Below are 23,579 nucleotides of genomic sequence, written 5' to 3'. Positions count from 1 at the left end.
AATGGGGAGGAGTGAGGTAGATTTGGGTGGCATGTGGAGTGAAGAGCAGTGGGGTAGATTGTATAGAGTGGAATGTGGTGTGGTAGATTGGGTGAAGTGGGGTAGAGTGGAGTGGGGTAGATTGGGGTGGGTTAGAGGTGGATAGATTTGAGTGGAGTCGAAATTGGAGTGGAGTGAGAGAGATTGGGGAGTGTAGGTGGGTAGATTGGGTGGATTAAAATAGGGTAGATTGGATTGGCGTGGGGTAGATTGAAGAGGGATGATTGGAGTAGGTTGGATTGTTGGTGTAGGGTGGAGTAGATTGGAGTGGGATATTTGGTGTGGAGTGGAGAGGCATGTAGTGGAGTGGCATGTTGAGTCGTGGAGTGAGTGGCATAGATTGGAGTTGCTTGGAGTCATTTGATGTGGCGTAGAATAGAGTGGAAGGGCATAGATTGGAATGGAGTGGCGCAGTGTGGAGTATGCATGGTGTGGTAGTGCACTGCCATTACAGATAGCACATTTTTAATTGAAATGACCATTACATTTGCACCGAGATACAGTTTTATTGCACACAATATGTGCAAACGTCATCACCTAGTGAATTAATGTGTGTTGATCGTATTCAAATATTTGTTTCCACCGCACTTAAGAATTCCCAAAAAATGTGCTTCATTTGTACTAGTTCTGATATATTCTGAAACATCAGCACAGTTAATTTTTAGGTCTCGCCTAGGCAGGGCTTGTACTGTCTTTTCGAGACATGCTGTATCCAGAACATGGGCTTATGAACTGCCCCCGTTACTTGTGTTCCTCCTGGGCACTATTTTTAGGTCCCACCTAGACAGCACTTGTGCTGTCGCTTCAAGACAGGCTGTATTCAGAATATGGGCTTGAGGACTACCCTTGTTACTTGTGTTCCTGTGCTCCTCCTGGTTTTTGTTTACTTTCGGCTTTCCAGCAAACACACACAACATTTGCATTTCTTTGTTTCTTGATCATCAGGCGGGCGCCTGTTCTGTGCACTTATCCCTCCCTCCACCTTGTTTTCTTTAAATCCCTTTTATTCACCCGATCTTGTAACTGTTCAAACATTGTTTAGTTCTATTTGTTATGAGATTAAATATTTTTTGTTTTTGTGTTACCAGACGACCTGAGACTCGAACCCAGTTCCCCAGGTTTAAAGTCAGCAGCTCTGTTTCTTAGGCCACGTTTTACTTGAAAAACAAACTCCTTCACTGGGGACATGCTTTTTGGACTCTAGTTCTGAGCAGTGTGTCCTGCCCTTCAGTCGCTCCCCCATCCCTTTTCCTTCTCCCACGCACCACTTCAAAAACCATTTGCACATACACCCATCTATGAGCAAGACCACTGATTCATTGTCAGTGATATTTCTCTTCCCCCCCCCCCCCCCTCGTAGCTCCACCATCAACTGAGGCCTTCCCTCGAGCCCCTGCACTCTCATGTGCTGGTGTTCAAGGCCCACCTCCACCTGCAGGTTTCACCTGCGCCTCATCTCTGGTGGTCCAGTGGACCTCTGTCTCCATTCTCTCGCTCTACTCTTTCTCTCCGTTTTCACTTGTTTTTCACTGATTTCAATCTCCCCCTTTTTACTCTCCTTCTGTGTCTTTCCACCGTTTTCTCTCGTTTTTTTACCGATTTCAATCTCACCCTTTCACTCCCCCTGTGTCTTATCTCCGTTTTCACTCGTTTTTCACTGATCTAATCTTCCCCTCTCACTCTCCTTCTGTGTCTTTCCCCCACTTTTCTTGCACCTTTCACTGCCTCATTTCGCTCTTTCCTCTTTTTGCCTTTTCTGCCGCTGCTTTCTCCGTGGCCCCTCCTCCCAGCACGACCAATGTGTCCGGCCCAATCCAACTTCCCTCCCTGCCTCCCAGCTGTCCAGCCCTCCTCGACCCCTACTTGATGGCAGCCGCTGCGCGACCCGACTGCGACCAGCGCCAGGAACCTTGAACCTCCTCAACACCAATGCTACGACCCAGCGGGACTCCACGCTCTCAACCCAGGATGCAACAACAACTGCAAGCTAGCATCACCAGCCGACACCCACGGACCCTTCAGCTGTCACCGCTGCCGGCACACCTGCAGCACCGCCAAGACCACGGACCCGGCGCAACCCTCCTGCAAGACCACAGCCCAACTGAAGACCCTGCAATGCATCCTCCTCAATGTCTGATCCCTCCACAAACACGCCACCGAAATCTGGGACCTCCTCGACAGCACCACCTCGGACGTAGCGTTCTTCACCGAAAACATGGACCAACACCACCTCTGGACCAGACATCGCCATTCCCCAAGGATACAAGATCTCCAGGAAGGACCGCCCCACCCGCCCGGGAGGAGGAATCGCCATTGTCCACAAATCCAACCTCCGCCTGAGCACACTCCCTGACGAGCCCACAGACCTGATGGAACAACTTCACTTCAAGAGACTGGCCATCCCTACCCCCACCCTCCGAGGAACCCTCATCTACCGACCCCCTGGACCCAGCGGACTTGTCGCCAACTCCAGCACGGACATCAACTACACCCTACTGGGAGACCTCAACTTCCACCTCGACAACAAACTGGACCCCAGCACCACATCTCTGCTGGACAACCTCCACAACATTGGACTCCACCAGATCGTGATCGAACCCACACACTCAGCAGGACACACCCTCGACCTCCTCTTCACAACAGTTAACTCCATCACCTTCAGCCACACCACCGAATTCCCATGGGCTGACTATCGATGCGTCCACTTCACCCTCAGAACACCCACCATCCACAGACAACTGCACCTGCTCCCACGAAGAAACTGGACCAGAATAACTGACGACCAGCTAAGTTCATCACTCAGCAACTCCACCCTAACCATCGCTGAAAATGACGCCCCCAACACCGCAGCCTGAACCCTGCACTGATGGGTCTCCGACAGTGGCAACACCATAGCCCCACTCAAGAAAAACAACAATACTCACACCAAGAAAGCCAGATGGTTTACCACCGAACTTCGAGAGTCCGGACGCACTTGCCGCCGCCTCGAAAAGGCCTGGAGGAACACCAACACCATAGAAGCCTACAACAACTTCAGAGCAGCCACCAACGCTCTCCACCAACTCATCAGAAAAACTAGGAAAAAAGCGATTGAAGACAGAATCTCCACTCACGCACACAACAGCAAAGAACTCTTCAACATCATCAAGGAGTTCGCCCAACCCACCAGCGAGTCCACCGACGTCCCTCCCTCACAAGATCTCTGCGACAAACTCAGCATCTGTTTCCACCACAAAATCAATAGCATCTACAACAACTTTGACAAAGACAACCAACACACTGAACCCTCACCAACCACCCCCGACACCCTGAAGCCAGCGATCGACAACTGGACAGCCCTCCCCACCGAAGACACACTGCAGATAAAGTCAATCCACTCCGGGGCCCCCACAGATCCCTGCCCCCACCACATTTTCAACAGAGCCGCCGACACCATCGCACCCATGCTCTGCCACACCATCAACCGCTCCCCGGCAAGTGCCATGTTCCCCAACGACTGGAAACACGCCGAGGTCAAGCCCCTCCTAAAGAAACCCTCTGCGGACCCCACCGACCACAGAAACTACAGACCCATATCCCTGCTCCCATTCCCAGCAAAAGTCATCGAGAAAGCCATCAACGGCCAACTCGCCACATTCATCGAAGAGCTCAACATCCTCGACTCCTCCCAATCCGGCTTCAGAAAAGAACACAGTACGGAATCCGCCCTCGTCGCTGGAACAGACGACATCCGCATCCTACTGGACAAAGGAGAAACAGCATCCCTCATCCTCCTCGACCTCTCAGCGGCGTTGGACACAGTCTGTCACCGCACCCTAATACACAGACTCCACGACGCAGGGATCCAAGACAAGGCCCTCAACTGGATCTGCTCCATCCTCTCCGGCAGAACGCAGTGGGTCAGGACCACCCCCCCCCCCCATTTCCTCTCCAACCCTACACCTACCACCTGTGGTGTCCCCCAGGGTTCCTCCCTCAGCCCTACACTCTTCAACTTCTACATGGCTCCGCTTGCCCCCATCGTCGGAACCTACAGACTCAACATTGTGTCATATGCAGACGACACCCAACTCATCCTCTCCCTATCCAACGAACCCAATACCACCAGACACAATTTTCGAGAAGGCATGGAAGCCGTCGCCAAATGGATGAAAAACAGTTGCCTACAACTAAATCCCAACAAAACAGAAGTACTCATCATTGGCCCAAACCCCGACACATGGAACGACTCCTTGTGGCGCCCCGCCGTCGGAAGCCCACCCACCCTCACAGACCACGCACACAACCTGGGAATCATCCTGGACTCGGAGTTCAAAATGGTCTGCCAGATCAACTCCGTCTCATCCTCCTGCTTCCACACCCTCTGCCTCCTACATAAGACCTTCAAATGGATCCCCCTCGAACACAGAAAGACCGTCACTCACTCCCTGGTCACCAGCAGACTCGACTACGGCAACGCACTCTATGCCGGAATAAACAAAAACCTCACCCGCAAGCTACAGAACATCCAGAACGCTGCCACAAGACTGGTCCTTGACCTGCAAAGACACTGCCACATCTCCCAGCACCTGCGCACACTCCACTGGCTCCCCATCGAAGCTAGAGTCACCTTCAAGATGCTCACCCACGCCCACACTGCCCTCCACGACACCAGACCAGCATACCTGAACAGCCGACTCAAATTCCACGCACCCCAGAGGACCCTACGATCTGCCCAGCTCTCCTACGCTGTAGTCCCCCGCACCAGAAAGACTTAGATCGGGAGGCCGCTCCTTCTCCTTTCTCGCAGCCCGAGCCTGGAACGCCCTGCCGCTCCACCTCAGGCAGACAACATCGCTCCCCATCTTCGCAAGAAACCTCAAAACCGGTCTCTTTGACAGACCCCTCCCTTGATGGACTGGAGCCTGCTAACCGCCCCACCCCCAACCCCCCATCACCTTGAGACCCTTACGGGTGAGTAGTCGCGCTTAACAAACGCCTGATTGATTGGATTGATTGTTAAAGGGGGCGGTATCCCATCCCGGGACCCCCGTGTGCTTCTGCTCGAGCAGCAGACACCAGGAAAGGCTGCAGGCTCTCGCAGCAGCACGCGGTAGTACGCCCATCAAAAAAAGGGAAACGATGCATGAGGCCACAGAAAGGAAAGAAAGCACAAGGAAAACTTTACTGCAGCTCTCCCCGACTTAGTGGGGGGAGCTGATGCTATAAAATTTACTGCACTACGGAAACCCACCCCATAATGCTTTTGGGCCCTTTATTCAAAACTCATTTTTCCCATAACTCAGCCTGTGGTGGTCCTAGTACGATGTGACACCCACTAGATCATTCAGCATGGCGTGCATTGCCTTTTTCTTTCCAGGCCATCTTCTGGGTCCTCACCCTAAGTTCGGGCGACCCCAAAATAATCACCTTTCCCACTGTGTGATGAAGGCTTACAAGTCCTAAAGAATGTGCAATGCCTCGTTTTGTGTGATTTTTTTTTTTTGTTTTTTTTCTAGAGGGTAATTTTATAGTTGTGCAGCAATGTTTTTTTATTATGCTGGTGAAAAAAGTGAATGTGTTATGTTATTCTGCATTTACCGGTGCTTTTTACTCCTGTTGCTTCTCTTATCAGTTTCTCATCGGTAAAGTACTGTATCCATCCACTTCCGGGGAACTGTTTTATTGAAGCTTTTAAATTAGGCTTCTCCAACGAGTCGCTCGTGAGCTACTGGTAGCGCTCCAGCTACCTGTCAGTAGCTCTCCTGTGTGCATCCTAGCCTTTTAAATTGGAACGGTTTGTTTGTTTAAATTAACATATGTATGACAAAATTATTTAATCAAAGTGTATTTTCAGTGCTCGTAAGCTTATATTTGGAGAGAAATGGTTGAATTTCTAAAATATATTTAAAGGTGATTTTTAAGTGATAAATAATGTGCTGAGACTTGCTGCACATGATCTTTTCTCTTACCATACATCTGGAAACTGTCTGCTTTTCTTCGAAAATAGTGCAATAACAGGAGAAATCCCCTACTTTCACATGGACTATCAATACTCTAGCCTTTATTTTTCCATTTGCTCCTTTCATAATTTGCTGAATGTTCTTATGACTGTCTTTTAAGTCTGGATGGCGACCGGTACTGCAATCCGCTTTCTTGAGCAGTTTATTAATAGGTATAGACTTGGATGCCGGTGACGCGACAATACAGCCATGATTCAACCAGACCACAGTGTAACACCATGGAACATATTTACACTCCATATTATACCACTCAACAACACAATTCATCTCCACCTAATTACTCTACTCAACACACCCCACATAAATCCACTCTATGCCACATAACAATCCATGTAAATACACTCCAATACACTTGATGCCACATAATTTCTATTTACATAATTCCACTGCACATCATGGCACATAATTCCACTACACACAACTCCACTCAAAACCCCAAAATTCCAAACCACACTATTACACAACAAACCATTCCAATCAAGCCCACATAATTCAAATCCACACCACATACATCCAACCCACTCCTTAACACATGGCTAAAACACATTAACAATAGCTCTCAAATGCAAAGCTAACAACACAGTTCCACGCCACGCAATTCAGCACCACGCATTTCCAATCCACACCACATAATTAGACACCAAACCACATAATACAACTCAACAACACAATTGCACAACACACAACATACATCCAATCCACACCAAAAAGTTGCACATCTTGCCACAAAAATCAACTCCACAACATACCTCTCCACAACACAAAATACCATTCCACATAGTTACACTCCTTAACACAATCCCACTCCATATAATTCCAGCACACCCAATACCACATAATTACTATCCATATAATTCCACAACGCACTGTACGCATAATTCCACAGCACAAATCCAATCCACACCACATAATTCCACACCACACAATTACACAACTAACAAATCAACCCACATAATTCCACTACATACACTCCATAACACTTAGGAATTCTAAATGTCAATGCCATTTACCTAATCGCTCTAACTCAAACAAATGCGATCAATTGCATTTCCAATGTTTCTTTTTTTCTTAAAAAAAATAATCCCACCATCTTCTCTTACATGGATACTCGGCAGGATTGTCACATAAGTCTCTCAGTAGTAAGTAAAGAAAAGTAAACACTGAGCTCCCAGACATCTTGACATTCGACCTCTGAAAAAAAAGGGGATGGGTGAAAAGAGGTGGAAAGAAGAAGGAATAGTGGAGTGAAAGAGGAAGTGGTGGAAAGAAGAAACTGAAAGGAAAGAATGAAGGATGAGTGTTAAAAGAAATGAAGATGTGGTGCACAAAAGAAATAGTGAAAGAAAAGAATGCACTGTAAATGATAGATGGAAAGGTAAAAGGATGGATAAATGGGTGAAAAGATAAAATCAAGGGTAAATAAATGGACTGATGGATGGAAAGTTACATGGGTGAAAGGAACTCTGCCGGGAAGGCCGAGGTTCACGTTTGAATTTCTATCAGTGATTCGGAGTGGGGGATGTTTTAATTTTCTGGCTCTTTCCTTGGTCTAGACTAGAGCCTACAATGGAATGCCCATGGCAAATCTTGATAAACTAGTTTGAGCAATCCAATGAGAATAGGCCTGTCCATGGAGGCCCATAAATTATGACTGGATTGTGTTTTCAGTATGCCTTCTTTTTTTCACTGCAAAAGTGCAATCTTCCTTTTTTTGCTTTAAAAATGACCACATGCTGTGCTCCCAATCGCATGTTCTGCCCATCTTCTGAGTACATTCTGGAGGTCTGTCTTGGGCTAGGCATGCTTCTGCCTGGTGCCTCTCATCCTCGGTTTCCTTTCTGTTTGTGACCTGAATTAAACTGTTCGCAGTATTTGCCCAGCTTTAGGTTGTAGCCGGGTCAGCGGGGAGTGGTTGTGCTAATGTCTCTTTGATGATGAAAGATGGCTTCACAATGACTGCAGATTGTATGCGTCAGGTGACCTGTCTTGATGGACAGCAATGCCCATTTCTCTGTCCACCATCATTGCCGGCACTTACACCAACTTGCACCTCCATAGACGTGTTCACACGCTCACCCACTAATGACCTACTGACCAACACCATACCAGCAGCAGTGCAGCACACCACACTAAAGTCCCCTTCAAGAGTCCCACAGGCTTCCTGCTCAGCAGCCTTGGTGCTCTGGGAGCTAGTGTTTATGCTTTCTGACCGGACTTTCAGATTTAATGCAATGCCCCTTAAGTAGGGTAGCCACAACCTTTTCACTTGGCTCTTATTGCCCAGCTCCCTTATGGTCTGCCCTATATTCAGTCCATTGCTTCAATCTTAGCGGAAATAAAAATAATATAAAGCTCAGGCCTCTTCGCTCCGCAACTCAGTTGAGCCCAGCGAGTGATGTCCGGTAAGCGTACCTCTCTGGACCTCCTCTGTGACACTAGCACTTAGTGGCGCCCCGCAACTCGACTTCTTCCAACCATGCACTTCCTACTGTGAAACATGTGACCCGTCCAGTACTGAGCTTCAGTACACCACTAAGGGGTTTATGGCGTTGCATTGCTGCAAACACCGTGCAATCGTACTCCTAACTTCTCACAGGGAGCGCTGATTCCATCCGAGTTGGCCTTTGAGAGGCATAGAGCTCCAGACCATTACTGGTGCTGCCGGACTTGACTTGAATTTCTTTTCATTCCTTGCTGAATGGCATCGAACGTGGTTAGATCACAAATTCCCTATTCTAAGTTGTGGCTGGTAGTGGTTTATCCCTTGCACATTCGTCTGATAATCTGAATGCGATTTAAGCCATCGTATAGATTCTGAACCAGGAAGGTTGCCCGAAGGGCCTTGAACTGAAAAGGACTAGTGAATTAAAGGTTTCATTGATTGCGGCAGGTCTGTCGGAAAAATGTCAATTTATGGGGACTTGCTCTGGGTGCTTTTACAGCAGCACTTACTGAGCAAGGCATATTGGAAAACATTTACAGCTACTCAAACATGCCACTTAATGATTAAGCCTGGAGACAGAGGTGCACAGTTTCAAACGTGAAGCAGAATGTCTTTATGGAATGTAATCTTTTGAGATACAGTGCGTCATATGTCACATGTAACATGCACTCGATGAACTGCTATTGAACTATACTTGTTTTCCTCTAGGAGAGAAAAATCAGCGTCTCCCTGCCCATAACAAGAGGGCCAAGTGCATTTATACCAGAAAAAGAGGTAACCATTATCTTTCTTTTCTGCTAGTCTGATGTAGCTGTTTTGGTATTGTTTACATTGCTCTATTTATGTTTGATTGGGAAGCTCGCTTCAGGGTTGGGAATTGGCAGTAATCACAACACCAGGGACTCTAAAAATACTGGCGCATGGAACAACACCGCAGTGGCTTGTGGGATGTCTCCACTGCTACAGGAATATAGGGTGCTTTGCTGAGAAACTCAGTAATCGGAAAAGTTCACCCACTGAGGTCCTTATTTTAGGATCCATATGATCCTGCATGTTTTTGCGCACCTGTGGCCTATTTACATTAGTGTCCCAAGGGTGCAACGGGTGTTTTGCGCACACTTTGTGCACCCCTTGGGAACTTTGGTATTACAGAAGGGGGCGCACACTCTTGTAGGGCCCCTGCTATAATATCAATAGCGCTGGCGCACATAAAGTGGCAGTGCTATCTTCAGAGGGTATTCCCTCATTTGCATGGGGGCATGCCTCTTGCAAATGAGGGAATCCCTTTGCCTATGCACCCATGGCGTTCTACAGACGCAGTCGCAGAGGCAAAGAAGCTCTCAAGAGGCGAACTGATAGTGCGCTGTCTAAAAGGTGGCTGCACCCGCCTGTAAGGGGATCTCTAAACTCCTTTAAAAGTATAGGCAGCTTGCCGCCTGCACTATGAAAACGCAAAGCGGCTTCAAAGCAGCTGCCCCTTTTTTAACGGGAATGTGCGGCCCTGTGAGCAGCGTGAGTTTGCGGCTGCTCTGGGGACAGAGCATTCCATGTAATAGGGCACACTTTCCCTGTTTCCGCCTAGCGCACCTTTTTAGGTCTTGCCTGACCCAGCGCATGCGCTGGTCTGGCGAGACTTATTGAGAGGACTCCAAAAAGTGCTACCAGGCCAGCCTAGAGCTACAGTGCATGTGCGCGCATGCGCGCGCGGCGATTACTTTCACTTTCGCTGCCACACGGCCGCTTTGATGTTTGATCGCGATCACTTTCTCGGCCCACTTGGCATAGCCAATAGGTCTCGCTTTTGGGACCTTATAAGTATTTAGTTATGCAACTGTTGCATGGCTAAACACTTATAAGGTCCGAAAGGCGAGACCTATTGGCTATGCCAATGCTTGTTTTAAGGTGCATCCGGCGCAAACAGGGAAAGGGCACCCTTTACATAATAGGGCCTCTGGTAAATACAGATATCCTCCTGCGTGGTATATAGCAGGTGTGTGATTACGGCAACATTCTGAATTTCGGCCCTGGAACTGTGGATGGAATGCCAGTAACATGTTTTTTTTTCTACGTTGTGAGGCACGCACACACAGAATGTTTGGTGTTTGCCTCAAAGAATAGTGCCTGTATTGTACATGGCAAAAATCAAGAGGGGGGGGGGGGAACTAATATGGTGCATTTTTTCTATTATTCATGTGAAGATTCTAGGCGAGGCCTTTCCTTTTGTGTCTGATTACTGTTACAAGAATGCTGAATGACAGCCAAATGTAAGATCTCATACATGTAATGCTTAGATTGTGGGTGCTTCAGAATGGAGACCGCACCAGTGCTACCTGCCCTGTAAAGCATTACTTTACACTAATTCATTAAAACTGACTCTGTTATCCCACCCCGATCACCAGATGGAAAGGGAAGGAAATCTCTAGCATCAACATTTGAAGTACAACATTCTTGTTTAGTGTTTTCCTCCGGTCTGATGTATGGGAAAATGAAACCATATTTATTTAAATTCTGTTTACGCGCAGGTCATGGTGGGGTGTGTGTAGACTGGAGTGCTCATGGCCTACAATGATATTGCAACACATGCAAATAATGTTGTTTCTTTCTATAGTTTTGCAAGCAATCTAAAGCAGCCTCCACAATATTCCTAAAATCCATGTATGAAAACTTGACTTTGACTTAAATCTTCTGATTCTCGGCTCTCTTTTTTCTTTTGAATGACTACCACCTTCCTTTCCATCCTCTGCATGCCTCCTCTCTCCAAGCACAGCCTACTCTCAAGTCCCATGCATGTTTGCCTTGCTATTAATACTGTAGCTCTACAAATTTCTCACACCTCAATGCAAAAATCACAACCCCCCCCCTTCTTTAAAAGCCATACCCCTGCAGCCTAAGAATACTTAATCTCCTATAGCTCATCTATTAATACTGCCAACCAATGCATGGATTCATGTATCCCCTCTTCCACTGAAGATCACACCTAACTTCTCTTAAATTAATCTACCACATAGAAACTAAAGTAAATGTCTGTGTTTTTTTTTCTTAAGCGTGCAAGACTAACCCCAATAGCCAACAATGGGACTAAAAAGAAAAAAAACTACTAAGCCTGGGTATGGAGCAGTGTAAAGCTCTACAATACTCTTTCAGGAATAGTAAGTGCTATATAGCATAATCTAATACCATAACACTCCGTGTTTGGGAACGATAGTAGTTCATACAGGCTGCAAAGTAATTCCCTTATACTACTGTACGCTATCACACTCGCATAAGACAAAACTGGTATGGGTCATGTCCACCATCCTGTACTGTACCAGTCTACAACAATAAACCACCCATCACAAACTGAACAGTCATTGAGTGACTGAAGAGATATGTTACATGCTGCTGGCCTAAGGAGATCTTTAATTTAGTTCTCCTTTGCAAGACCCTACTAGTTACATGCTATAACCACCGTTTAGCATCTCACTATAGCAATGAGATATAGGATGATAGTAACAAAGTCCATCCCAGCAGATCGCTGATCCATGTCTTCCTCCACCCTATGCCTGCTCAGGACCAGAAACGTGAACATTCTCAAATATTCTGACAATGTTTGAGAATAGGCAGCCCAGTTCAGGAACTAGCTAAGTGGACTTTGAAAATAGGAATAACCATAAATGCACCTTCAGAGCTGCTCAAAGCTGCCTGCTTGTTGAAAATCAATAACTGTGCACCAGTCTCCCACACTTAGCCATCACACTGCTAAGTGCTTCATCCCATACCATAATAACCGCACCTCAGTGCTCACTCATGACATGGAGGCACTTCCCACACCGGATCAAAACAAAGCCAACACCGTTCCAAACAAACACCCTACATGGTGTAGCATGCTTTGCATGTAGGTAAGTGCTTCAGTGCCACGCATAGGGATAGTTAGTGCTATATAAATGTTGCAATATAATACAATTCATACCCCACTTATAATGCCTTTTGGGGCTCAAATCGGGATTTGTGTGCTATTGAGAGTGAGTTATATACACCAAAACCTATGGACCTCCGGAAATCTGACAGTCTTCTAGTCCAAAGGATGGCTTATTCAGGGGCGCAGGTTCAGGGGGGTGTTTAGTGTGTTACAAACCCCTCCTCCCCCCAAATGTATTATTTAATAGTTTTTTTTTTAAACAGAGTTTTATATAGCGCGAACTTGACCCTAATCGGGTATCAGAGCGCTTTACATAGCACCAGTTACGTTACATGAGGACACACGTTTGGTACAGGAGCTATCAGTTGGACAGACTGACACACACACTCACACTCACTCTCACACTCACTCACTCTCACTTTTTTTTTCTCTTTTTTCCAAAATACTGGGGCTGATTACGATGTAGGGTGGATCGCCATCGCCCGCATTGTGGTGGCGATCCGCCCTACATTTCACCCCGCCATATTAGTATGGCGGGGTACCCCAGCGGACGGAAGAACTGTCTGCCGGTTTTCCGCTGGTCGACCGGGTGGAAAAGGGGCTAGATATGGTGGCGGCGTCTGCTAGACACCGCCATCCATATTAGCATGGGTGCGGGAGCAGCCTTTCGCCGCCACGGAAAGGCATGCGAATTTTGCTGTTGGGGGCCCGTTGCGGGCCCCCAGGGTATTTGGAGGGTGATGGGGTGCACATGGGGGGGGTACCTATGGTACCCGCCTAAATTGTCATGGACCAGGTGGCAGGCACCGCGCGGTGCCTGTCGCCTTGTGCATGACAATGCACACAGTGCATTCCCAGCATTGTGGCGGGCGGTGCTGTGAGCACCGCCCGCCACAATGCTGGGAATAGAGGTTGCCACCGCCATGGTGGCGGTGGCATCCTAATTGCAGGTATGGAACTGCCGCACCACTGGCGGCCGGTCCCAGCACTGCTAGGGTGGCAGGCGGACAAAAGTCCGCCCTCATCCTAATAGGTCCCACTGTGTTTTAAGTAGCCCCTCACAGTTCACACTACTTTCCCTGTCCACTGGCCCTTAATCCCCTCATGTACTGTTTCTCATGTAATTATTAACATGATATGCCAGCGTGATTGCTAGAAAAGCTGAACCTCACACCCCCTCAGTCTTAATGAATAAGCCATGCCCCTGGGCTTATTCATTAACAGTGCCCTTCTGTAGGAGGAACAACGATGCAGACCCTGGGGTCGTTCTTCACCTGTAACAGGTCTGATGCTGGCAAGCTCCCTATGAGGTCTTTTTGTAATGAATGAGTATATAATTAAATATGTAAGAGGGATTGTATTGGCTGTAGATACAGTGATTTTTTTTACCTGGTGGAAGGTTTTAAAAAACGTATAATGTAAAAGTTCCTTGGCATGGGTATTAATTGAAGAGGCAGTGAACATGTTTCTGAACGCTCACAATCAAGTTTGTCCAAAAATGTTTCATTTGTCCAGAATTTGAGTAGTTTGCATATAATAATATTTTCAAAGGAAGCTAGAGAGGAGCATAGAATGTTGAGGCTTCTTTTAACGTCTGTATTGATTAGGCTGAACTCTAGATTTTGACTTTAAAGTTGGCTTTTGAAACTCAAATGAGCTAATTGTTGTATGTAACTGTTCTATAGTCTTTTAGACCGTAATCTACCTCTTAGTATTGTAGTTGATGCCAATAAGCATGGGATTGGTGAGGTACTGACCCAACAGAGGAAATGGGTGGTTCAAAAATGTTAAAGCTACACATATTGTTCAATATTTACATTGAAAACGGACTATAAACTCCTTATATGTATATATGCTCAGTGGCAATGTTCATTCTGCAAAAATGCTGTGAGGTTGACTTAACTAAACTAAGTAGACTATGTATAATTGATCTGATGCTAGGAATTCAGATATGGCATTAAAAAAGTTCTAGGTTTAGATGACCACCTGTCGGGAGAAAGAAAAACTAAAGTATGTTTATTTTACTTGTACTTGACCACAATTTTTTTATTTATTTATCTTTACAAGAATCTGCAATACATCATTTTTGTTATGTAGTTGCTAAGGTTTATCTAATGCTCAATAGCGTATTAATTTTGCTTATTTTATTTTTTTCGTGTTCAGAGGTACAATAATAAACCTATTTAGAAATGCATACAAATATCACATTTCAAGATTACACACATTTAAGCTATGTAATTATACATATTTGCAACAAATAAAACATATATTTGAAATATTTAGTGGATGGTGCTGTTATATTATGCTTATGAAATCATCCCAGATTAAAATATTTTTGGTTAGTTAATTCTTTAAGTTTTTGTAAGCCAATCTGTAAAAGAGGTGATTGAATAATAGATTACTCCATGACATCTCAACAATATCCCATTCAGAGGACTATAGCCTGAAAAAAACTATAATGGGATGTCGAGGAATTTTAAGCTGTAGTTTTCCTTCAAGATACTCGAATATTGAATACCAGAAAGGATCCAATCTGGGATAGCAGTATAGGATATGAGATTCGCCAAATCTAAAACAAAATATTCCCCTTTAACCCATTTTTTCAATTATCTTTCCATATATTTATTGTCATTTTATCTACAAAGTTTACTTTTAGATGCTAAAGACTGGTTGCGCTATTAGTATAGGGAATGAAAAAAAAAAAAAAACCTGGACTTTCTTTTTTTTTTTTTTTTTTTAAATAGTAATGTCTTACAAGTAACTTTTTTATAAGATTTTATTAACCTGAGAATATTATCAATATTATTGTATTTGATTATGAAATTGTTTAAAGTATTAATCAAAATATATATGTGATTAGAATGCAAAGGAAAAAGTATATCAAGGTAAAATCGCCATTTAATTAAAGCTGCTCTGCTAACGTGTATCATTTAAATCGTAACTATCCTCTATTTTAGCTGAAAATGTCATCTCCAAATAGCGCTTTGGTCGATTGATAACACTGTCTGAGCCCTGGTAGTAAGGTTTGGGGGGGGGAGGGGAGGTGGGATGCTTTTGCATTATCTAACTTCTGTTTTGGATTTATCAACTTTGTAGCTACCCCAGAGTTTGCACATCAGAAACAATTTCAAATACTCCTTTGTATATCTGTGTCTTGTTCTTAAAAATAGCATTCTATTATCGACATAGTTTGATTCTCACCATTTGTAAAAGAGGTGGGTTGATGATGCTATCCTTTCGGATAGCTATAGCAAGTGACTCCAATTAAAACAAGCATTGGCATAGCCAATAGGTCTCGCCTTGAGGACCTTATAAGTATTTAGCCATGCAACAGTTGCATAACTAAATACTTATAAGGTCCCAAAAGTGAGACCTATTGGCTATGCCAAGCGGCCGTGCGACCGCAAAAATGAAAGTGATCGCAATCGCTATCACGATCCAACATCACAGTGAAAGTAATCGCGGTAAAGCGAGACGCGCACGCCCGTGCACATGCACTGTAGCTCTAGGTTGGCCTGGGAGCACTTTTTGGAGCCCTCTCAATAAGTCTCGCCAGACCAGCGCATGCGCTGGGTCAGGCGGGACCTAAAAAATGGTGAGAGGGCAGCCCTGTCTAGTACTGCGTAGAACTTTAAAAGCCCCTGTGTCAAACTAATTTTAAATTAATCTAGCTTCTTCCACTTTATAGAGGTTATCTGTGAACTCTATGAACTGGGTGGTATAACTCATTTTTTTAACAATCCAAAACTCAGATCAAAGGCCCTCTCCGCATACAATAGAAAGACCATAGCTGAAATTTGATTTGTAGTAAAACTATCAAGAGCTTCAATTAAATAATTAGTGTTTGCACACAATGTCACCCTGCAATAAAAACATTTTGCTCTATGTGAATTCATTTATGTGCTAACTTATTTACCCTATTTGCTAATAATTTCATTAAAGTCCTATCTTCAAAATTCAAGAGAGATAAGGCAACAGAAATTTGGGTCTTCAGAATTCTTGCCCTTTTTTTTAAAACTGAATACAATCCCGGTGCTGAATGAAGAAGTAATTGCACCACTGGCCAGAATGAGATTCGCGAGTCTTAACAAATGAGTGTGTAAAACGCTCAAAATTGCCTTAGAAAACTCTGCATGATACCCGACCGGACCACACTATTTGCTGCAGGCTGAGCTAGCAATTACTTCCTTTAGCCCTTCCATGGTGAAAGTTTCCAACATAGCGCATCTTTTTGAGCAAGACGTGGGAAGTTGTTCTAGGACCTCTTTTAATTTATTTTGATTGACTGTCTGAATTTGATTACCTTGTCCACCTCACACTTCGGTACCCTCATAATTCTCAAGCTGAAATGCCTTGGATGATTTTCCACCTGTTATTGTTTATCATGGAGCAGTGTTAATTCTTTCTCAAGTTAAACGGTTTGCTCTAAAGTTATATGCATCTTGTTCTCTCATTCAGAGATACGTTGCTCCATTTTATCCACTTTATAAAGCAATTGAGCCATTTGATCCGCTATTTTATGCAGACTATCCTTAACCTCATCTGCAGTAGCCATCCGATGTTGTTTTCAAGATTTAATTTCCATAAGAATGTGCTCTAGCAGTGGAGCAGACACTTCTGAAATTTCTGGTCAATTTCTGTGCTTTAGATGGCCCAGTCAAAATTGTCTAGGGAGGTATTGAAGGTGTGGGTTGCGGTTACTGCTCCTGGACGATAATTTGAAGATGTTGTGTTGGTGTTATTCTTACGGTTAACTCAGGACCTGTAACTAGTTCAGGTTCCAATACAGCTGACTTTCTTTTGTCTGTGACAGTTTTAGGAATCAACTTATGAGAATGAAAAAATAAGAAAACGTCAGTAAGCAGCTTGCTCGTAACAATGGTAGGGTCTGTAGTTGTTGCCAGGGAGGGACTTATTGCAGTATTTGCTAATTTCAAACTTGTAACGGTGACCATTTGTTAAGTGAGCACTGGTAATTTAAATATTTTGAGGAAGTGACTCCCTGTGCGCATGGGTGCGGGACCCTCATCGTTGTGGTGCATTTCTTTTTAGCAGTATTTGCTAAGGCAAGAGCAGAGTTATTGTATTGCTGTCAAGTCAGAGGATTTAGATTTAAAGAAGGAATTTCTGCCAATTTCGTGGTCATTTGTGGACCAGATTTCATACTCCCTGACAAAGCTACCAAAGTTATAACTGGATCGTTCATTCAAGTCTTCGAAAGACTGTCCTCAGGCAAACTTTGAACAGAAAGGGGAGGAAGAAGAGAACCAGAATTATCTCCATCAGATTGAGAAAGGGGGAAGGGAGATAAAGCGCCTGAGGAATAATGTACTGTTTCCTTTGGCTCGTGGAGGGTTAAGCATATTAATAGCTTCAGGTCCCTCATGTTCAGTTGCTTTTATAGATTTTGCTGGTTTGGAGAAGATCACTTCTACTTTGCTGCCACAGCGTAACTCGAGAGACTAGCGGCTTTATGCGAGTAAGAGACTGAAGAATATTTCTGTAGTCCTAGTAAATGTTTCAGATACCAATGATTTCAATTTTGACTTACTCAAAAAAGAAATATCCCACACAGTCATGGAATATAGTAAGAAAAGATGGAAGGCAGCTAACAGCCAGCACTGTGGTTGTCAGAACATACATGGATACCACAAACGCTTTGTCGAATAGCGAGGGCCACTATGCTGTATCAATATTAAAGGTTGCTACGCAGTTTAATCATATTTAAGGACAAGCAGGCTGTCCTATTGACACCAATGACACCAAAAACACAATTTAGCACAGTAACACCGAGCTGGAACTAGAACCGAGCACCTTACCACTTTGCGGTCTTGCTGCCCCTCCATTTTACTTCCGCCCTGGTTTACTGGATCCACTTCAAGGAAAGCTCGGAGGCCAGAAGAACTGGCAGTGGGTGGCCAAAAGAACTGGCAGTGGGTGGCTAAAATCCTCCACAGCAGCAGTTCCTGTATAGAAAGCCCTCAGGACCTGAAGCACTGGGACCTCTCGCCCTGTGTTGGAAGGCGGGGCCAGTCGCAGGAACAGGAAGCTTGGAAGATGCACAGAACAGGCGGAAATGTGTCCTCCTTCCCCTGTAAATCATGACCAGCAGGAGTTGACAGAGTAGGAGTTGTTTTCTTTTATAACCGAAAACGATAGATTTGTTTTGCCGTACAAGCTTTGAAGGCTTGCTGCTTGAGCAGCTAGGTCCTGATTAGTTAGCCTTAGTAGTCCGTTTCACCTTGTGATGTTATTCAGAAAATGATTTTCTTGCAACTAGTGATAATGCAGGCTTCACTTGCTCTTCTCTAGAATGGAGCCGGGATACATATAACTGTCACTTATGCTTGAACCAATTTAAACCAATTCTTGAATAAGTAAATTAACTGGAAAGGTTGCAGATAGTCCTGACGGCTCATCCAGACCCTCCCTACACCACAGATAGGTGGGGCCTCATATCAGGGTCCAGGCTAGCTCGAGCACTGGGCGCCTGTTGTTAATCGCGTGCCGTGTGTAAAGTGAATGAATTCAACCTGACTGACGTTCAGAGGCGCAGCTTGGTAAGTAAGCCTGGGGTGTGCGTTTAAGATTTTCCGACAATCAGGCTGGCATATCATGTTATTCATAATATGAGAAGCAGCCCGTGAGGGGAGTTTAAGAGCCAGTGGAAAGGGAAAGGAGTGCGGATGTGAGGTGTACTTAAAACACAGCAAATAACCGTGTTGCAAGACCTTAAAACAGACTAAAGTGTGTCTTTGTCCGAGTATTTAAAAATCCTAGATGAAATCCAATAGACACCTTAACATACCCGAATTAAAGCGTCTGTGCTCAACTATTTATTAAATAATAAATTTATTGAGGGGGTGGAACTCCCCAAACACTCCCCCATGAAGCCACGCCCCTATATATATTTCTTCGAGTTGGGTCTTGATTTCCAGGCAGTACAGCCCGGAAACCGTGTGTAAGGCTTGCTTCTTTTTGAACACTGGTGCCTTAAGCAGTGCTCCAACTCGCAGTAATATCAGGTTAAAATAATTTATTTACACACTGCGGGCTCATAAACAGTCGTTCAGCTAGCTCTGTGCTGAGCCAGCGCAACTCATGATACGGCTCCTGGTGGACTCGGCAGGTAAGCACGTTATCTGCCCTCTGCAGCTCCGTCTTATCTGTTCCTCGCCTGCGTCATCCTTTCAAGCGCCCTTATAATTGGTCACGAGAACCGTGGGACCTTCTTTACTAGCTGTGCGGAGTTGCACCATTTAGCAACTTTTGTTATTGTGTTGTTTTTTTTTCTTTTTTCCGCTCATGAACATTGACTTTTTTTAACCGGTATTTGAATAATCCTCTACGCTTCTCAAATCCTATGCGCTGCTGTCGAGTTAACTACCTTAAGCACATCCCTGATGTCACAAGGCTGCAGAAAAAAATACTCCAGTTAGCATGTGTCTCCTTTTGTTATCAGGCTTGGAACGTTGAGGTGCTTTGCACATTGCACCCCTCACTAGTATTAGTTTTCCTCTCTTTCCTATATTTGAGTCAAATGTTTGTTTTGGGGTGGTTTTTACTAATTGACAAATAAAGTGGAAAGCAAGTACTTCCTCATTCATGCAGCCTAGTGAGAACTCTCTATTTGGAATTCCAGTTCACCAGTTATAAATGGTTTCTACTATTTTTGGACATCAGTGAGCTGCTGTGGAGAACTTTACAGACTAGAGTGCACTTGCAGTTTGGGGGCCATTCCACAAAAGCATCTGAATATGGGAAGCAGCAAGCCTTGGCTACTCTTTTGCGCACTCTTACATGCCTTTGTGAATCGGCAGCTGATGGGAAGTAGTCAGGAGACCGAAAAGAACAAGGATAACAAGCATTGGCAAATTGAAAAGGTCTCTCCTACGCATAGTTTTGGCTTTCTCCCTATTTTTTGTTGTTGACATGTACAGTAGAGCGGCTGATGTGCAGCACAACTGAAATAAAAAATAAAACAAAAAACACTATAACGCAATATAGATGAAATTTGTTTTAAAGAAGTGCCATAGCGCTCAATTTTAAATTTCATCCATGGTGCGCATGTAAAACCTAGCTAAAAAAAAGCTTTGACAAAGCAAATTCTTGCGTGGGTGAGACCTGTTGGCTTTCCAAATGCTTGTTTTTGACAATAGTGCTCAAGAGGATCAGACGCAGCTAGTCAATGACAGTTAAGGTCTTAAATGGAGCCAGCTAGAATTTTGTCTGCTATGGCACTAAAAATTCTGGTGCATCTGGGTCTCCTGATCATACTTGCTTAGGGATACTTCACTTCAACCAGGCAGTGATACGTCCTAAACATAATTTTTGAAGACATAGGCATTTCAAATGACGGCCTAAAGGTGGTTGCTTAGGTCTATGAACCCTCAACTAGACAATTGTATAGATATATATGGAAAAATAATTCTACACGAGGTTTCGATCGGTGTTTCTCCCTCTCTCGGTCTCGCCTCCATTAGTTTGCTGTCAGAGTACAGCCGTGCACCACATCTGCACGCGACTACTGATGATCATTCGATGGACTCAGTGACCCTCATTCCTAGCGGCTGCTAATGCTGTGGTTGTACCACTGATGTAGTTATTGCTTTTTTGGTTCTATAATTTGCAGCGTGGGCACAGATTTAGCCCTTGGTGCTCATAAATAGCACAGTTCCCTATTTCTTTCTGTGGCGTTACTAGCAGCAAAAAGATGCCGTTCTCATGCCTATTCTTTTTATTCTGTAGTGCGTCTATAATGCATTATTCTAACTCATTAAGAACATGATAAATGATTGTCAATGTTATTGCTGCAGATTTATCACGCTGTCGTTCGCCCTTGTTAGAAACTCAAAGGGTTACACAACTGTTAAGATTTTGTAATCAACATTTTGTGTCCCGCAGTCTAATTCCTGCTTATTTTACCTTTTTGGAATGCTGCCAATTTGTAGTCATTGGAAAATGTCTTTTAAAAAGCATGTTTTCCTTGTGGTAATTGCTTCTGCCAAAGTGCTGGCTGACCTTTCCAGCAGGCTCTGTCCAGCCTCCACACAGGCTGCACGTGGATAAGGTTGTGCTGCAGATCAGAGCTATGACTAAAGGATTCATTTCATGGTGGATTGTCTCATAGGAGATTGGTGATCTATTCCAAATCAAGCTATTCGATTCCAAGCGAAGGCGGTATACTGATGCCCTCACCTTGGACGTTTTGTTTCTGACGCAAGTCCATGGGCGCAAACGTGTACAAGCCTGCACTGCGTGATCTTGGTGCTAGGATTCATATGGCTTGTGGCAGAGCAGACCTGCACAGTCAGTTTCCGATAAGAATACCTGCAGCAACCCACCTTCCAGCCTCATTCATGCCTGTATTGAAGTGGATAGAAAGAGTGGACATGTCTATATCACAATGCAATGAAGAGGATGAACCAAGTGCTTCTATTTAAATGAGTGCCTACAAAGTTATGGTGAATACAGGTTAATGGACTTCCCTCTCTTTACCCTTGGCAGTTTAAGATGCCAGTCTAATTTTCACATGCTGTTCGTTATTATTAAAACCCTAACCAAGGGAGCCCCTTTCATGTAAGGAGTCCGGCTATGCCAGAATATCACTCTGAAAATCTACCCCAATAATGTGACAGTACGTTTGGATTCTATTAAAGACACTGAGGTGAAGATTATGATTTTAGTCTTTACTGTCAAAACTCGGCAGTAAAGAATTAACCAAATATATGTAAAATGGATGAATAAAAATCATAGTGCAAAGTATAGAAACATAGGTCATCAGTCTAGTGTACTGATTAGCTGATGCCCAGTCAACCAATCAGTGTCTATAGCGTAGTATATTCATCTCTGAGGGGCAGAAGACCTCCTCTTTGTCGTAGTGCAACAAACTAAGATCTCATAGGAGATGCAGGAGCATGAGATCGTGGCGGTGGTAATTTGTGTCTCTTGAGAGTGGATTACTCCAAGTTGGCTGAGAAGAGCGACTGATGTGGATTCGACTATGGCCCGGATTCACCATCAGTGGTGGACCATGAAGAATGGTTGACCCGGGTGAAGAGAGAGGTGGAGGTTCTCTCGGCAAAGGTGGAAGCTGTTGAGAGAAGCTCTCGCTGGACAATGCCTGGCTGGTGAGGGTTCCAGAGAAGGCGGAAGGCCCCTCATTGGAATTGTTTGTAGAGCAGTGGTTTGCCTCGGAGGTGCTGAGAGGTGTGGTGACGCCACTGTTTTCTGTGGAGAGGGCATACAGGGTTCTGGGTCGACCCACGGCTCCTGGAGCGCTGCCTAGACCCATTGTGGTTCGCCTACTGAACTTTAGGGACCAAGACCATATTCTGCAAGTGGCACTTGCCCTTGGGCCCTGGCGGATTGAGAACTCCCCACTGAGCATTAATCTGGATTATACAACAGCGGTCCAGCATAAGCAGGAATCCCTCTTGTGAGTTAAGAAACATCTGTGACATTTCAATAGCAAATATGCCTTGTTGTTCCCAACCTTTCTCCGGGTCGAGGTGGGCCCTACAGGTTACTTGTTTATGGAGGCGAAGGAGGTCTGGGACTGGCTGGAGAGGCATAGCCAACTGATTACGCAGGACCGGACAAACACTGCGTCATCAATGCAGGAGGTTGAGAGTGACTCCCACCAGGGCGGAGGCATACATGGAAAAGGACAAGGTGGTGGTTGCAGCGTGGTTTCCTGCAGCCCTTGGCGAATCGCCGGGAGGCCCTGGCTCCAGCTTCAGAGCCGTCTGAGGATGGGTCAGCGAGGTCAAGTGTGAATGCAAAGGAGATGGACCTCCCGAGGGACACACCATGACAGCGGATGAACTTGCATGAGGGGCTGTTTAAGATGAAAGGGACTGATGATGCTCCAGATGGTGTGGTGAGGGGGGGGGGGGTTTGAGTAGTGGGTGGAGGGCAGGTGTTTTTGTTTCCTTTGTACAGCCTTGAACCAGCCGGGCTTGCCACTCATTGCCCTAATGGAATCACTGGACTTGGTGGTAAGCAGTGCATACAGTTGGGCGGGGCGACAGGCGCCTAAAGCATTGGTGGGGTGGGTCATCTAACGACCACAGTACTAGGTGGCAGCGAAGGGAATGGGGGGGGGGGGGTACAGTTACAAGGAGCTGCTTTAATTGAATGGAGACATGATGGCAGAGGGGGTAGAGGGACAGCGTAGGCCACTCACAGACACTGG

General features: G+C 45.1%; 1 protein-coding gene across 1 annotated transcript in view; it reads left to right on the top strand.

The window, feature by feature from the left end:
• The window catches only part of SESN3 (sestrin 3), a 247,821-nt gene that overhangs the window by 86,361 nt on the left and 137,881 nt on the right, over window positions 1-23,579 (top strand). The window contains exon 2 of the mRNA XM_085621415.1: window positions 9,193-9,258. Coding sequence (XP_085477541.1) covers window positions 9,193-9,258 — 66 coding nt within the window. The remainder of the gene's footprint in view (window positions 1-9,192; window positions 9,259-23,579) is intronic.

The sequence above is a fragment of the Triturus cristatus genome, chromosome 8, assembly GCF_964204655.1.
Source record: "Triturus cristatus chromosome 8, aTriCri1.1, whole genome shotgun sequence".
Taxonomy (NCBI): domain Eukaryota; kingdom Metazoa; phylum Chordata; class Amphibia; order Caudata; family Salamandridae; genus Triturus; species Triturus cristatus.
The sequence above is the reverse complement of the archived record's forward strand: the minus strand, read 5'-3'. Positions and strand labels throughout refer to the sequence as shown.